Here is a 15,956-nt window from a genome sequence, read left to right on the forward strand (position 1 = left end):
AAACTGTAGTTTTTCCACAACTGAACCATTTTGATCATGATAAAACGGCATTCTCAACCAGACCTAGGGTTCAATAGTATTTGACATATTTCAACTACGTTCAGTGTGTGCCACTGGTTCCATTGTCCTAGACGAAGATAAAATATTTGGACGATTTCAAATACTCTGTGAACCCAGGGAATTTCCCAATGAGCAGACACTGTTTAGGACCACAATGTATCAGCTAGTACTCACGCGGAGCGGGAGCGGCGACGGTTGTCGTGGCGGCGGCGGCGGCCGGGGTCGGGTGACCCAAGAGGAACTAGATGAGCTGGAGGAGCTGGACCGGAAGACCCAGAGCGGCTGGTGCCAGAGGAACTAGAGCCGCTGGAGGAACCAGAGCTGGAGCCAGAGCTGCTGCTGGAGCTGGGTAGTATAGATATACATACACAAACAGGCCAGCAACAAGGGTTGTGTTCATTAGGCACACAATCGAAGGAACTGAGTAAAACAGGGAAGTACCATCTCTTAACCTCTTGGCCCACGTTGGAACATAGGGCATTCCAGCTTGGCTTAGCGTGAAAAGACCTAGCTAGTGTGTCCTAAAGCACTGTTTGAGGTAGTTAAAGACTGTACAGAATCTGAAAGAGCAATTGGTGGCATCTCACCTGCTGCTGCTCCCAGTGGATGCACTGCGTCGTTTGTGGCCCTTCTCCCTGCCTCTCTCCTTGTCCCCCCCTTCCTTAGTGGCAGTCTTCTCTTTTCCCCTGTCCTTTGACTTTTCCTCCTCCTTACGCTTTGTGGGTGACGGTGCCCTAAGTAAGTGAAAAAATGTGTAAATTAAGAACAGCATTATTATTAAGTTCCTCATCTTCAAACTCTAACTGTTTATATGTTGCGTTTATGCTACCGCCATTGCCTTCCTCCATTCATAGAACAAGCGAGGCCAGAAACGATAGCTAATTAACAACGTTGTGCCCTGCTCTGTTTATGTAGCTCAAGCATTAAAATGTATCTAATGTAATGCCAAAATGGTCAACATTGAGAAGATCATAACATGGAATAGAAATAGTTATATAAACCCATAATACGTACATTTCGTTCGAGTCGGATGCAGGCTCAACCCACTCGTTCCGCTGTGCTAAATCTGACGCGTAATGATGACGTGGTCGCATAAATGACGTTTTACACTTTTTCTCTTTGGTCAACATTCATAAAAATCTTAGCTAGCTATCAACCCTCGACCACTGGTTCTACCAGTAAGGTTAGTTAATAGTTACTTGTTAAAAAATGTATGTTTCCCCATAGCGATTTAGCTTGCACACTAAAGGAAACGCTATGGGTCATTTTCAAATGAGCTGAAAACGTGCAGAATCGTATTGAGGTGAGTTGGCACCGCGATCAAATATTCTTAGCTAGAACTAGCTCACGTTAGTTATCTATTTAGATCAATCATTTCCCTTTTTTCAACGTTAAGGTAGGACCGTTAGGCTATGTGTTCACATTGTGGGACAGGTTGATGCTATCTAGCTCAAATACTTTACTTGCTAGACAATGGACAGTACACTGTCCAACCGTTGAGGCTAGACTGTTGGTACCGGTGGAGTAATGAAGATAGACTACACTACGACATCCAAGCTTAGTTCAGGTGGAAGTCTGTGGCAGAGGTTGGGATACACTGCCAGCCATGTTCTATTGGCTTATGTATTATGTTTATTTAGCTTACTAAATCTAGCTAATAATTTATGTATTTTGCCAAAAATAATCAGTCAATTTTGCCTGGAGTCCTGTCCTTCACAAGTTAAATTGCTTTAATATCAGTCTAGCTATCAATGTGAGGTTTCATGTGAATAAGATTATGTGATAGAATTGGTGCCATCTGTGTGATTTCTGATCAGTTTAACTACACTAGCTTAATGTATTTATGTTTGAATGTCTAATTCCAAATGCCCTATTTACTACAGTTAGTAGTGAATTCTCTGTCTCTCAACAGATAGAAGTAGTCTAAGTCCCCGATTGGAGAAGGGCTCTCCAGTGGAGCAGCCTGGAGTGAGTGACCAACCATGGGCCGTCTGGACGATGCTGCCAAGCGCAAGGTGGTGGAGCTGCGGCAGGCGGGTCTGAGCTTCCGCAAGATCAAGGCGGTGCTGGAGCTGGAGAACATCCGGGTGTCTGCCCAGGCCTTTACCTGTACCTCAAGGAGTTCCAGAGAAAGAAGGTTCAGAGGGGTGGTGAAAGTGCTGCAGCCCCAGACCCACAGACCACACCTGGGGTTGGAGCAGGGAGGGGAGATGGTGGAAGCCGGGAGGGATGGAACGACCAGCAAATACGGAATCTACTGAGGGAGGCGTCACGCCACGCAGGCTATGTTGCAGCGTCAGAGTTCGCCAAGCAGTGTCCTGGCTCCAATCCTCCTGAGGTCAGGGGTCAGGGACCGTCTGGGACAGGAAGCGAAGGCGCCAGCAGAGGACAGAGCAACAGGACAGAGAAACCGGAGGAAGGGAGCAAGAAGGAGGATGAGGATAAGGACATCCAGATTGTCAGTGTCACATCATTGGCTCAGAACTCTCAACAGAGGGGTCTTCCACCCGCAGGAGCAGCGGCTGTGACTGTGACAGGCGCCTACATGCGTAAGAGAGCCACGCCCTCGCCAGCTACTAACCCCATACTGGCAGCACGCAAAAGGCTTCTGGATAAGGCTTTGTCTCATAGAGCAAGGTAGGCACGTCTCATAGTCGTGTAATTCACTAAGACCAAAAAGGGTGCAGAGACATCAAGTTTGAGTAGATGTATACAGAAAGGGTTGGTAACTGGCGACCGGTGGGCCAAATTGAGGCCGCAAGCATTGTATTTGGCCTACAGTTTTTTTATATAAAAAAAATATACATTTCAGAAAAATATACGAAATTTGCTCCCAAATATTCAGACCAATAAATAGAGATGTGATAGTGTCTCAATGTAATGGAGATATGTCATTATTCTGGTATTGTCAAATACAATATCGGTTTGGGATTACTTCAGGTCATTTTGTAGTGTACAAATGGATATTATTAGGCCTATGTTCCTGTACTGAGTACAGTACATTGAGTTCATCAACGAGCCTCAGCATTTATGCGCTCTGCACAATTAGCCTGGGGATAGCTTCGGAAGCCCTAATACACCAAAGTGTGATCAATGAGTTAGCCAGCTAGCTTTGATAAACCAGAACTGAATTTCTGGTTCATTAAGAAATCTAAATGTAGATGTTTTTGTTTGTCAATTAGACCATGCCCATTTCAAGCTTATCTGTCTAAAAAATACAACGTTATTTCAAGTTGCTGACTAAGTCATTAATCCTGCTTTGTAGTATACCGCTCAGGCTTCTCGCGCTCTGTTTGAAGCCTGGGGAAGATCTCGTAAGCGAAGATGATAAATAAAAGGGCTGTAGTATGGTGGAGTCTACATGCTTGTGTAAATCTTTCAGAACAGTGTCATTTACATAAAAATCCAGAACCTGTTTTGCTAACATTCCACTCCTTGTACACTTCTTATTTTGCATGTCAATGATTGGCAAGGAGTAGAAGTGTAGCAGAAACAGACTGGTAACCAGGCTCTAATTTACAATCCTTTTGAAATGTTTCAGTAAAAGAAATTGCATTTATTGTTGTACATGTTCAGGTAGTACCCCCACACGGTACACTCAAAATGTTTCCACTTTCTGAACAACCCTGGTTGAAACTAATGATCACATGAGAGGTGTTATTACTGTGGTCATGTAATGTCTAGGCTTTGATTGGATCTGTATTTCCCCCAGATAAGAGACTCTTCTTATCAGTCCTACCAGCAAGTAGCAGCTCTGCTGAGAAGAGAACAGTCTAATGCTTCTGGTTCTGATGTACAGAGACCTGTGGCAGCAGATCAACCACAGTCCTATGACCCAGTCACTCAGAGGCTTACTCAAGTGGTGAGTACAAGGCGAAGGAAACTCACCATAATATACACAATTATTATAAATAGTGCTGATTCAATGTCACGAACCGGCTCGAAGTTCCTAACAAAAAGGGAGACAACGTGGAGATAAGGAATAACAAAATATATTTATTAATTGAACTAAATACAATTAACAATGGTGTGTGTAGTCGGTAGTGTGAGTGGTTGCGTGCATAAATGTGATGAGGTGTGTTGAAAGGTGCCAAAGCAAACAAAACCACCACAACCAAAGTCTAACTGTCTGCATGGAGAGAGTCTCAATGAATGGGGAAGAGGCGTATTTATCCCGGGACACACCCGAGCCCAGGTGTGTCCCATTTCGCTGACGACCCTCCCGGCTCCCACCGACATCCTATTAAGGAAAACAAGAGCAAAGAATTTGGCAGACAGAGTGGGAGGGTGGTCGTCACCCCCATAAAGCCGGGGACCAACAAGGACGGCTTAGAATCAGGCCAACTCCTAGCATCAGCAACACGTTCAAACAATGAAAATAACTACGTTTCCAACATATCAAATGTGTCCGGGGCACGACCAAAAGAGGAACAATCCCTAGGTAAATCTGGGTCACCTTCCCAGAGCAAACTCTCTCCTGAGAGCTTTCTTTCCCTAACCAGCTCAAGCTGCTCTTGTTGCAGCTTGATTTTAGCACGCTCCATATCCTGTTTAAATTGCAATTCCTTGTCATACTTTAGCTGTAACAGAAGCAGTTATTTCTGCTGTTCAAAAAGAATACTAGGGCTAACAGATGGTGCCGCCATCGTAACGAAATGGGGAGATGGCGAGTCCTCGGCAGAAGCTGCCCCAGTGGTAACTTCAAGAATACCACTCCAGAGTGGCCTTCAATATCAACCTAAGAATTTGACATTTATCACCAATTTCACCCTTGTAGTGTTAAGCAATCTTCAACAGCTGTTCCTTAGGACATAATTCTAACAGTTCCTCTGATGTAAAGCGAATGAACGTGTCTACGTAAGATGCCATAGTCACAAGTAAATACAAAAAAAAGAATCTCACTCTTCCCCTCTGCTGAGAACACCAGACCACAAGAGAAATGAATCACACTGGGCACCACAGAAGAGAGATGATATATGGAGCTTCCCCAAAACCTAGTCTTCGTGCGGATTTGAGGTGGGTAATTACACACTGTAGCTTGCTGTCAAGGGAAAAAAGAAAAGACCCAGCACGCTGGCAGATTCCCTCAAGCCACAGATGTGCCCTGAGACAACTGCTCAGTCCACGGACACCAAACAAAATAATCATGCCCAACATATTACAAAATGAAACATGTCACTAAGCTTAATGGGGGGAAAAGAAAAGCTATAGCTCTGGGTAGCAAGTTTCACTACCCTACCCAAATCTCCCACTGAGGTACACAGCCAATTGTGCTCACCTCAGACCGATGTCCCAACAGCATGTAGGGCAAGAGTCTCCAGCCTGGGTAGGGGCCTGGAAACGAACCAATGTACTTTCTCCAACGCAGCTCACAGCTAACTATCCACTGCAGTGGTATGTTTACCAAACAAAAAAGGCAACCAACACTGGGCACCAAACATTACAACTCAAAAGCTGTAACAAAATATGCAAACAAAGTACCTACGGAGTTCTCAAACCTTAACGCTACTTTCTCCCAAACACAACACACATACTAGTAAGCCCAATGACACGAGTGTTAGTCCTTCATAATGCAGCAAAGTGCTATATGCCAAAATGTCTAGGAACCAACCTTCAGATCCCAGACGAGCCCCCACTTGTCACGAACCAGCTCGAAGTTAACAGAAAAGGGAGACAACATGGAGATAAGGAATAACAAAATATATTTATTAACAGACAGTTAACAATTGTGTGTGTAAGTGATTGATTGGACGCATAAATATGATGAGGGTTGTTGAAAGGTGCCAAATAAAACTGGCACAATCAAAATCTAACTGTGTCTGCATGGAGAGAGAGTCTCAATGAAAGGGGAAGAGATGTATTTATCCCGGGACACACCCGATCCCAGGTGTGTCCCATTTCGCTGACGACCCTCCCGGCTCCGCCCACCGACATCCTATTAAGGAAAACAAGAGCAAAAGAGAGAGAATTTGGCAGCCAGAGTGGGAGGGTCGTCACAATCAACTATTTATCTTTAAGTTGTCATTTGAAATGAACAGCATTACAAAAGTTTAACAGTGGTACATCTTTCAATCTAACAAAAGGTTGAGCAAACACTCGTTTCGATCGGTTTACCTCAGGCAATGCAGTTCCACCCAACATGTGGCATGCCCTGAGTGTTTGTTCATCCTTTTGTTGGATTTCTGTTCATTTCTTGGAAAGACTACGACAGTTAGTGTTTTGTTACAGTATATCAGTAGGGAAGGTCAGGGACAGCAGGAACACATTTTGAAGTTGTTTTAAACATCTTTCTTTAACACTGTTTGATATAAAGATTTCAGAATTTCACATGAACAACTTACAAAAAAAACGAGTTCTCTTTTAGGCTTGTCATATTGACCAGAAAATGAATAGCTGACTATATATAAAACTAAATTTAGTATTAGCGTTAAAAAAAAAAGATATATCGTTTTTTCATTTTTTTCAAAGGTTTTATCATAGTTGCATTGCCAAAGTTGTTGTAAAGAAGTGACATTTGATATAAATATGTTCATGTGTCTAAAAGCTATATCATTTTAGGTAAAGGGGTAAGTTGTAACAATGAGTTACAACAACTAACCCCAGTCATGGGAGTCTTGTGGAAAAATACAATTATTGTCATCAACTATACCAATCAAAAGGCCTCATCTTACTGATAAAACATGTGTCGATACATAGAGAATGTTCCAAAGGTCAATAATGAAAATAGAGAGGCAGCAAAAATATATTTTAAAACATGGCCTCAAAACAAATCTGTCAATGAAACCAAAGATAATTGATGGATACATTTGTTTTAAATTAAACTTCATAGTTATGTAAAGACTAACCAATCATTGGCACATGGAACAGCTTTCTAAGTAGGTTTTAATTTGATATATTTAGCCTGTTACAACTGACCCATGTTACAATGGACTTGTACTCTGCAGAGGAATTTGGATGGCCAGCAAGGAGGCAGTGTTCCCAGACAGATGTTCCAGCAGAGAGTTGGTGGCCAAGCTGTCCGCTCCCCACACCCTGCTCCTCCCCGTGTGGGCATTCGGCTCCCCAACCCCCCACCACCACCACCCACCTCCCAGGGTAGTAGCCCTGTCATCCGCCTCCAAAGCCCTGGGAGCCAGGGCATGAACCAGGGCCTTCTCAGGAGAGACAGGAACCCCAGCCCTCAGCAGGCAGCTCACCAGGAGGCTGGAGGGAGATGCGGGGGAGGGGGTGGTGGAGGTGGGGGTCTCCAGGAGCAGGTCCAGACCCTGGGCTCTGAGATCCACAGCCTGAGCCTGGCGGTGCGCATGCTGGTGGAGCAGCAGTACCGGCTGGAGAGGGAGCAGGTCCAGCAGACCCAGGTCCAGAAGCAGATTCTCAGCACCCTGCAGACCCTGGCCTCAAGACTGGAGGCACCCTGTACCAGCCTCCACCAGCAGCGACAGCATCCCAAAACTCCCCCACCCCCGGTCTTACCTGCCTTAGGCTCTGCCTCCTACAGCCAGGACACATTCCCCTTCAGCCAAGGAGGGTATGCTCAGTGCAGCCAGGCCCAGCCCAGCTACAACGGGATGGACAACTCCAGCCTGGAGACCATAGAGACCTTCAAACTGTCCGGACAGAGCCCCCATGGCATCAACGGCTTCCAGACGGGCAGCAGCAGTAGTACCACCGATAGCCTCTTGCTCACACACACCCCTACATACACGCTGGCGCACACACAGCCTTACTCGTCAGCCTACACACAGCAGCCACACACTCAAACACACATGCCCTCATGCACACAGTCTTACGCCACCACATACACGCAGTCACACACACAGTCCTATAGAGGAACAGAAAGTACAGACTGTCCCAGCACCAGAACAGAGGGAGCTCTCCAGGACTGCATGGCCCCCACCCAGGCCTCTGTTGACCTGGACTCAGACATCACAGTCTCCCCACAGGAAACTCAGCTCAACATCATTAAAGTGGAGGCACTCTAACATGCTGACCAGACTGTGCGTGTGCCATGGTGTCCACCCACACCAGACGCAATCAGGGCACGCAGGTTGAAATATCAAAACGAACTCTGAACCAACTATATTAATTTGGGGATGGGTCGAAAAGCATTAAACATTTATGTCAATTTAGTTAGCTAGCTTGCTATTGCTAGCTAATTTGTCCTGGGATATAAACGCAAGCGGTGTGGTCAGCATGTAAGGCTTTAGTTCACTCGTATCCAGACTTATAGGGACAGTTTTCTAGACACAGATTAAGCCTAGTCCGAGACTTAAAAGCATGTTCGATGTATAATGGAAATTCTGGAAAAGGTGCTTTAGTCCAGAACTATGCTTAAATTGGTGTCTGGGAAACCAACCACATATAGGGTTCAGTTCCATAGTTTCAATCCAAAGTTGCTTCTGCTCTGTTCACATCTGTACATTTAATTATCCACTACCTCTCCTTTAGCCAAATGTTTCAGTACATGTTATGTCTTGGGTTTTTAAGGGATTTCTTATGTTTTTGAAGTATGTGTCATTATTTTTAGAACCGTGAATATCCCCATAGAAATGAATAGCACTTCATTGTCCATTCTGAAAGGAACATTTGTCCTCGAGACGATCTACCATTTTTACATGAAACACTTATTATCAAATCACAAAGAGCAATACAGAAGAAGCATGTCTTATCGTTTTAATAATGCATTTGGATTATGTTGCCATCAATCTTTACAGAGCATAAAACTCTTCACCAATGCAAGGTCTCTGCTGCCTTCTGCTAGATCAGCCTTAAAGTGCAGAATGTCCTGTCTGTACATAACTAAATGTACTTGAATAAAGTGCTACATAATATCCAACAAATTAGGAAGTTATTAATATTTATGGCAGTGTTACAGTGGAACTGATAGCCTTTTAACTACTTCGCAAATATGAAACAAACGGACAATCATATCAGTCAAAAATATCAAATTCCCAGTCGTGCTTCATAACCAACTTTACAATACCTTTTAAAAATAGGTTATATTTGACTAAAAAATACATGACCTAAGGCATTGTTTGCAGAATATATGAATGCAGTTCAATGCATAATTAATATAATTCACCAATACATTTTTTGGTAGTCCAAAATATATTGCTATCAGGTTGTAAATGACAGCTGGTCTGGTACATTGTTTGCTGCCTCCATTCGGGATGCACCGTTTCAGTTTCAATTACTCAATATTTTTTAACAAAAATGGACGACTAACTAAGGCTGGGAATGTCAATACAAGGACAATGATCCCAATTCAGTCATAATGTGGCTAATAGCCTATCGTACATGTGGCAAACACAAGGCCCGCAGGCCAAATAGAACACACAAGCGAGTAAATGAGTCGAGCTGTCATTTACTTTATGAAATTATAGCCCGATGTGCTCACAGTGGTGTGTCCGGTTTACAGTGCGCAGCGTGGGGGGGAAGTGACAGACATGCCACAGTCCAGGCTAGGCTTCTCAAATGTTGCAGTCTGGCTTCGGGTTTTTAAAGCTTGACAATGATTAACTAAAAAACTAAACCTTCAACAAAACACAACATGAAAGAGTTACATGTAGGCCTATTACAGCAACATTTGAGCAGTAACCTGGCTACTCAACTACAATATACAGTATTTTGAGTGCTGCAGTCAACTGCACCGGTGATCCATGCAGTGCAAAAAAAGGAATAACATGTTTTAAGTTTAGATGTTACAACAATCCAAAGCTAAGTTGTCATTTGGAGTTAATACTTGTTGATATTGGTTGCAGCATATTGTGCACATCTCTGCAATCATAGTATCAAATCAAATTTTATTTGTCACATACACATGGTTAGCAGATGTTAATGCGAGTGTAGCGAAATGCTTGTGCTTCTAGTTCCGACAATGCAGTAATAACCAACAAGTAATCTAGCTAACAATTCCAAAACTACTACCTTATAGACACAAGTGTAAGTGGATAAAGAATATGTACATAAAGATATATGAATGAGTGATGGTACAGAGCGGCATAGGCAAGATACAGTAGATGGTATTGAGTGCAGTATATACATATGAGATGAGTATGTAAACAAAATGGCAAAGTTAAAGTGGCTAGTGATACATGTATTACATAAAGATGCAGTAGATGATATAGAGTACAGTATATACGTATACATATGAGATGAATAATGTAGGGTATGTAAACATTATATTAGGTAGCATTGTTTAAAGTGGCTAGTGATATATTTGACATCATTTCCCATCTGTTCCCATTATTAAAGTGGCTGGAGTTGAGTCAGTGTGTTGGCAGCAGCCACTCAATGTTAGTGGTGGCTGTTTCAGTCTCTCGGGCCCAGCTTTGATGCACCTGTACTGACCTCGACTTCTGGATGATAGCGGGGTGAACAGGCAGTGGCTCGGGTGGTTGTTGTCCTTGATGATCTTTATGGCCTTCCTGTGACATCGGGTGGTGTAGGTGTCCTGGAGGGCAGGTAGTTTGCCCCCAGTGATGCGTTGTGCAGACCTCACTACCCTCTGGAGAGCCTTACGGTTGTGGGCGGAGCAGTTGCCGTACCAGGCGGTGATACAGCCCGACAGGATGCTCTCGATTGTGCATCTGTAGAAGTTTGTGAGTGCTTTTGGTGACAAGCCGAATTTCTTCAGCCTCCTGAGGTTGAAGAGGCGCTGCTGCGCCTTCTTCACGATGCTGGCTGTGTTGGTGGACCAATTCAGTTTGTCTGTGATGTGTACGCCGAGGAACTTAAAACTTACTACCCTCTCCACTACTGTTCCATCAATGTGGATAGGGGGGTGTTCCCTCTGCTGTTTCCTGAAGTCCACAATCATCTCCTTAGTTTTGTTGACGTTGAGTGTGAGGTTAATTTCCTGACACCACACTTCGAGGGCCCTCACCTCCTCCCTGTAGGCCGTCTCGTCGTTGTTGGTAATCAAGCCTACCACTGTTGTGTCGTCCGCAAACTTGATGATTGAGTTGGAGGCGTGCGTGGCCACGCAGTCGTGGGTGAACAGGGAGTACAGGAGAGGGCTCAGAACGCACCCTTGTGGGGCCCTCACCACCTGGGGGCAGCCCGTCAGGAAGTCCAGTACCCAGTTGCACAGGGCGGGGTCGAGACCCAGGGTCTCGAGCTTGATGATGAGCTTGGAGGGCACTATGGTGTTAAATGCCGAGCTGTAGTCGATGAACAGCATTCTCACACAGGTATTCCTCTTGTCCAGATGGGTTAGGGCAGTGTGCAGTGTGGTTGAGATTGCATCGTCTGTGGACCTATTTGGGCGGTAAGCAAATTGGAGTGGGTCTAGGGTGTCAGGTAGGGTGGAGGTGATATGGTCCTTGACTAGTCTCTCAAAGCACTTCATGATGACGGAAGTGAGTGCTACGGGGCGATAGTCGTTTAGCTCAGTTACCTTAGCTTTCTTGGGAACAGGAACAATGGTGGCCCTCTTGAAGCATGTGGGAACAACAGACTGGGATAGGGATTGATTGAATATGTCTGTAAACACACCAGCCAGCTGGTCTGCGCATGCTCTGAGGGCGCGGCTGGGGATGCCGTCTGGGCCTGCGGCCTTGCGAGGGTTGACACGTTTAAATGTTTTCCTCACGTCGGCTGCAGTGAAGGAGAGTCCGCATGTTTTAGTTGCGGGCCGTGTCAGTGGCACTGTACTGTCCTCAAAGCGGGCAAAAAGTTATTTAGTCTGCCTGGGAGCAAGACATCCTGGTCCGTGACGGGGCTGGTTTTCTTTTTGTAATCCGTGATTGACTGTAGACCCTGCCACATACCTCTTGTGTCTGAGCTGTTGAATTGAGATTCTACTTTGTCTCTATACTGACGCTTAGCTTGTTTGATTGCCTTGCCCCCCGCCTTGCACCCCCCAGGGTGTGAACAAAAATTCAGCAATGAATCATAACAGTCACAGAGTTTAAAATACCTTCATGTCAAAAGAGAGCAGCTCATTCAAAAACAGACCCAAAAAAATGGTGTGAAATTTAAGTCCCCCTTTTTGACACCCACAAGGGTGTCACTTAGCAAAAACAGGATAAGACTTTATTGTTTATTGTCATGTAAGATACAGGATAAAACTTTGGTCATGGAAAACAGAGTAAAGCAAAGCAAAGCATTATTATAAACCATCTGGTCCTCTCAGCTACTCCTATCCTGCACCAGTTGGGCTTCATGCCACCCAGGGACTCGAAACCTTCACAACAGGGAGAACAAACATACTGGAAAGAAAACCCATCATAAAGATGTATAACAAGGAACTGTGGTGGTGTAAGATTTATTCTACTACCTCGCCCACAGCATACCATGGGTCATCCTCAGTCAGTCTCATCCTCCCCTGAAAGCATGCTTCAGTATCAGCATCTCCAACTGGAGCATCAAGCAAAGGCATCATCATGCCTGAAGCCTTCACCACATCTGTAACAGACTTCTTGAAACACGGTATGATGCAAGCAGCACACTACATCAAATAACAAAAATACAAAAATTAGGGTCAGAAATCCAGTAACCACCATTCTAGTGTACTTACCAAAATCAGGCTCCCACCCAAGAGAACAGGCCAGACTCCTCCACCCCCGCCATGGTCCTCATCTCAGCAGATAGTGCATCAAGCCCACTAAGGGCCTTAGATATACTACCATCTGGACTGGTGTTATTAGGAATATACGTGCAACATTGTTCACCGAACATCTTGCATACGCCCCCCTGACTGGCAAGAAGCATATCCAAAGCAAGTCTATTCTGTCTGGCAACCCTAGATGTGGCCTCAAACTGTTCAGACATACCAGTGAGTGCATCACGGGGGTAATTAACAAAACGCTGTTGATCATAGTAGATGTAATGAATCCATGCAGTCTGTCTTGCATCCACTATGGCTGGACCTATAATCCATCATTCCTGCCCAAGGCCTGAAGCTCATGAGGAACCCCCACTGGCACTCCCAACAGGTTAGTGTGTATGTCAACTACATCCTCTGTCCATGGAGCACTACTTCTATGTCTCCCATGGGATGGAATGTTTTCAGTTCCCCTGGATACAGAACCCAACAGCTGTTCAGCAGTAACATCAACAATGGTCAGTGGAATTATCAAACTGGTCAGAGCACACGTACCTTGCCAGTCTCCTCTAAGAATGGGTCTCAGCACTCTTTTGGGTCCACAGATCCACCACACATCAGCCAGACCACTAGTTTGGTTTAGGCCTGTAACTGGCCAAGTGGAATTAATGGTTGTGTTACTACTGCAATCAGCTTCAGGCAATCTCCCATAATCAATGCCATTACCTGTACCCGTGATGCAACTGTAATTGCCCCCATATGCCTCAACACCCCAAGGGGCCCGATGAGGAGGTACTGTAGGAAACACAAGGCTCAAAGAGGAACAGAGAGTTGAATTGGCCTCAACCAGGTAAAAACCTCTCAGAATACACAACCACCCCTCTCCTTCTCCTATAGCAAATGGGTGTGTAGCCAGAACAGGTCTATCATGACCAATGTTTCATGTAACTCATGCAGTCCTTTCTTTTCAGGGTCTTAACTGTATACCTCATATAAGAAAGCCACAAATTGTCCCTACCAATAACACCAGTCTCAGTGCCTAATTGATCAATAGCTGAATAGTCTCTAACATTAATTACCTGAATGGGATTTTTAACACAGTGGTGGCAGGTTCGGTCCAGGGGTGGTAGAGGAGTGTGTCTGGCCCTGGTTCATCTGGGACCTCTGGTTTTGGCAGCACCTTAATAGAAAACACACCCATCGTGTCTGTCCCGGTCCTTTGTAGTCCGAGGGTGTAAGTGCCTGCATCAGAGAGCTTAATAGTTTTGATGGTTAGCAAGATTTCATCACCTTTACAAAGTTCAACAGTGCTCCCAGGTTTTCCCATATCATGGAAAACCTATCCACCTTTGTGGGATCCCCTATGCTATAAGGATACCCTCTCTTCCAATCCCAGAACTGTCCCAAGTCGGTTATCCTGTAATCCCCATACGGACACCCTCCCAATTTAATATAATTTCATTTATAATTTTCGTCCACTTGTTCTGTAGACATACATTCAGCATTCCACGGGTCAGAACCTGGAATCCGCTGGTACATCACCATCTATTTCCATCGATTTCTCCAGAGTCCTGGAAATAAGGCCTCATACACAGGGAGTTAGACAACAGCCCCATAAAACTAAAACAGTCACACAGGTGAATGTAGCCCATAATACAGTGATCATAATATTTTCCCCATTTTCTGAACATACTTTCAAACCCAATTAATCAGAGAAGTATCCACCCCAGTGTTTTCTGTCATCCCGTGAGCCAGGGTGGTCAAACCAGCTGAGGCTTCGGGTACTGATTCGTCCGGAGCTGTGTTATTTGGGATGTCACCCACGATAAGACAGCTCAGACAAACAGCTTCCATGTGAAGCCCCACCCTTTCCCCGAGAACACATCACTTAGCAAGAGCCAGACACATCTTCACTTCTAATGAACAAAAACAGGGGTGACAGGACAGGGAGGATTTTCTTCATTCGAGAGATGGCCCCCGGAATTCTGTAAATTCCAGTTCTCCTCTCGAACACTGTTTATTGTTCGATAGTGTCAGTGTGTCTTACCCTCCCACCGTGCGATATGAATCCGGGTAGCTCTTTCAGCTAGCTGTCACCAGGAGACCTTGGTATGGTCCCCCCAACAAGCCTCTGGGACTGGATTGAGTGACTTCACCTGCAGTTCACCTATAATGCATAAAATGCTGGACATACAGGCTTGGTTAACAAACAGTTTCTAATCTTTTATCTGATTCTATCTTTAACTTCTATGCCCATTTGTTAGCTACATTTTTTAAAATATTAGTTTCTTATCCAATTGGCCCCATCCTATCCTAGACCACAATTTACCTATCCCCCTTTTGATACCTGGCTTTGCCCAGGTAACAACCTTACCTACTCTAAATAATGACTTAGGTAAGATTAGTATATTATCCTTCTGCTCTGACATTATCATGTAGGAGCGCCCCTTTAATTTTCCACTTGTCCAATTCTCCCTTTTGTCTCCACTCAGTGACTGTTATCTACACACTCCGTTATCTCTGCTCGTCCTGGTTCCCTTCTAAAACTTCTCCTCTCTGCTCTCCAACCGTCAAGGTCTCTGCAGTGCGGGGGAGGGCTCATCTGTCTGCCTTTTCCCATGTTTCCACATTTTAACTAAATGTCTCACTGTTTGGCTTTATCTAAATTTTTATTTTTTGAAAAACATGTCTATGGTGGCAATTTATATAGGTTAAGTAAACTCCACTATAATTAAGTTACCTTCAAAAATGTTTTTTAAACAGTATTACCCATGACCACAAATGTATTATTCAAATGGCACCCCCTTGTGGCTGATCAGACCACCCGAGAGAGCCATGAAATCCGGTCACGGGTTACACCATCCCCCCACATTCGTGTTCCATACCATATTAGACATATTAAAGAACCCTTTATCCTTAAAATAAAATAAAAATCACTTGTGTAATTAAAACTCATAAAATAAAAAACTCATAAAGGTTCCATATGTGAGCGTGCCTCTTTAAAATATCATGTCTCTGGGAACATGGAAATCCCCTTAACCCAAACATTTACTACAAAAACAAAACCTAATAATTATGATAATCCCCTCAAACTCAAATAATTTGTCTCGATGTTTCATGTCTTATTCGTGTTTCTCCAAATTGTCTCCCCAAAATACTTCTTAAATACCCAGCCATTAGACAGACACACACAACTGTGATAAATGTGCACTGTCCCTTTAACATAAAAACCTCAGCCTGCAATCCACTCTGCGGGCCTTTCATTGTTCTCCATAATGAAAACAGATTCTAATGTTAGTATACCTTGACCTCCTGTTTAATTTCAATGATGTTATCTGAACAATCAAAC

The 15,956-nt window shown here is 44.3% G+C and overlaps 2 protein-coding genes across 2 annotated transcripts; one reads left to right on the forward strand and one right to left on the reverse strand.

Moving 5' to 3' along the window:
• Nucleotides 1-234: 234 nt before the first annotated feature.
• On the reverse strand, nucleotides 235-1,106 carry LOC116366036 (RNA-binding protein with serine-rich domain 1-B-like; the record flags this gene model as incomplete). The annotated part of the gene is made up of 3 exons (XM_031818340.1): nucleotides 1,075-1,106; nucleotides 648-794; nucleotides 235-405 (listed from the first exon to the last, which is right to left on the reverse strand). Coding segments are annotated over exons 1-3 (320 nt in total), but the record flags the coding sequence as incomplete, so codon positions are not given.
• A 2,638-nt stretch (nucleotides 1,107-3,744) lies between these two features.
• On the forward strand, nucleotides 3,745-8,795 carry LOC116366035 (uncharacterized). The gene is made up of 2 exons (XM_031818339.1): nucleotides 3,745-3,922; nucleotides 7,005-8,795. The coding sequence occupies exon 2, from the start codon at nucleotides 7,047-7,049 to the stop codon at nucleotides 8,040-8,042; it is 996 nt and encodes a 331-aa protein (XP_031674199.1). The 5' UTR covers nucleotides 3,745-3,922; nucleotides 7,005-7,046; the 3' UTR covers nucleotides 8,043-8,795.
• The last annotated feature ends 7,161 nt before the right edge of the window (nucleotides 8,796-15,956 follow it).

This window comes from Oncorhynchus kisutch, unplaced genomic scaffold (assembly GCF_002021735.2).
Source record: "Oncorhynchus kisutch isolate 150728-3 unplaced genomic scaffold, Okis_V2 scaffold1342, whole genome shotgun sequence".
In the NCBI taxonomy this organism is placed as follows: Eukaryota; Metazoa; Chordata; class Actinopteri; order Salmoniformes; family Salmonidae; genus Oncorhynchus; species Oncorhynchus kisutch.

Bases quoted from the DNA above. Each gene is read 5' to 3' on its own strand.
- LOC116366035 (XM_031818339.1), top strand. From the start codon at position 7,047: ATGTTCCAGCAGAGAGTTGGTGGCCAAGCTGTCCGCTCCCCACACCCT.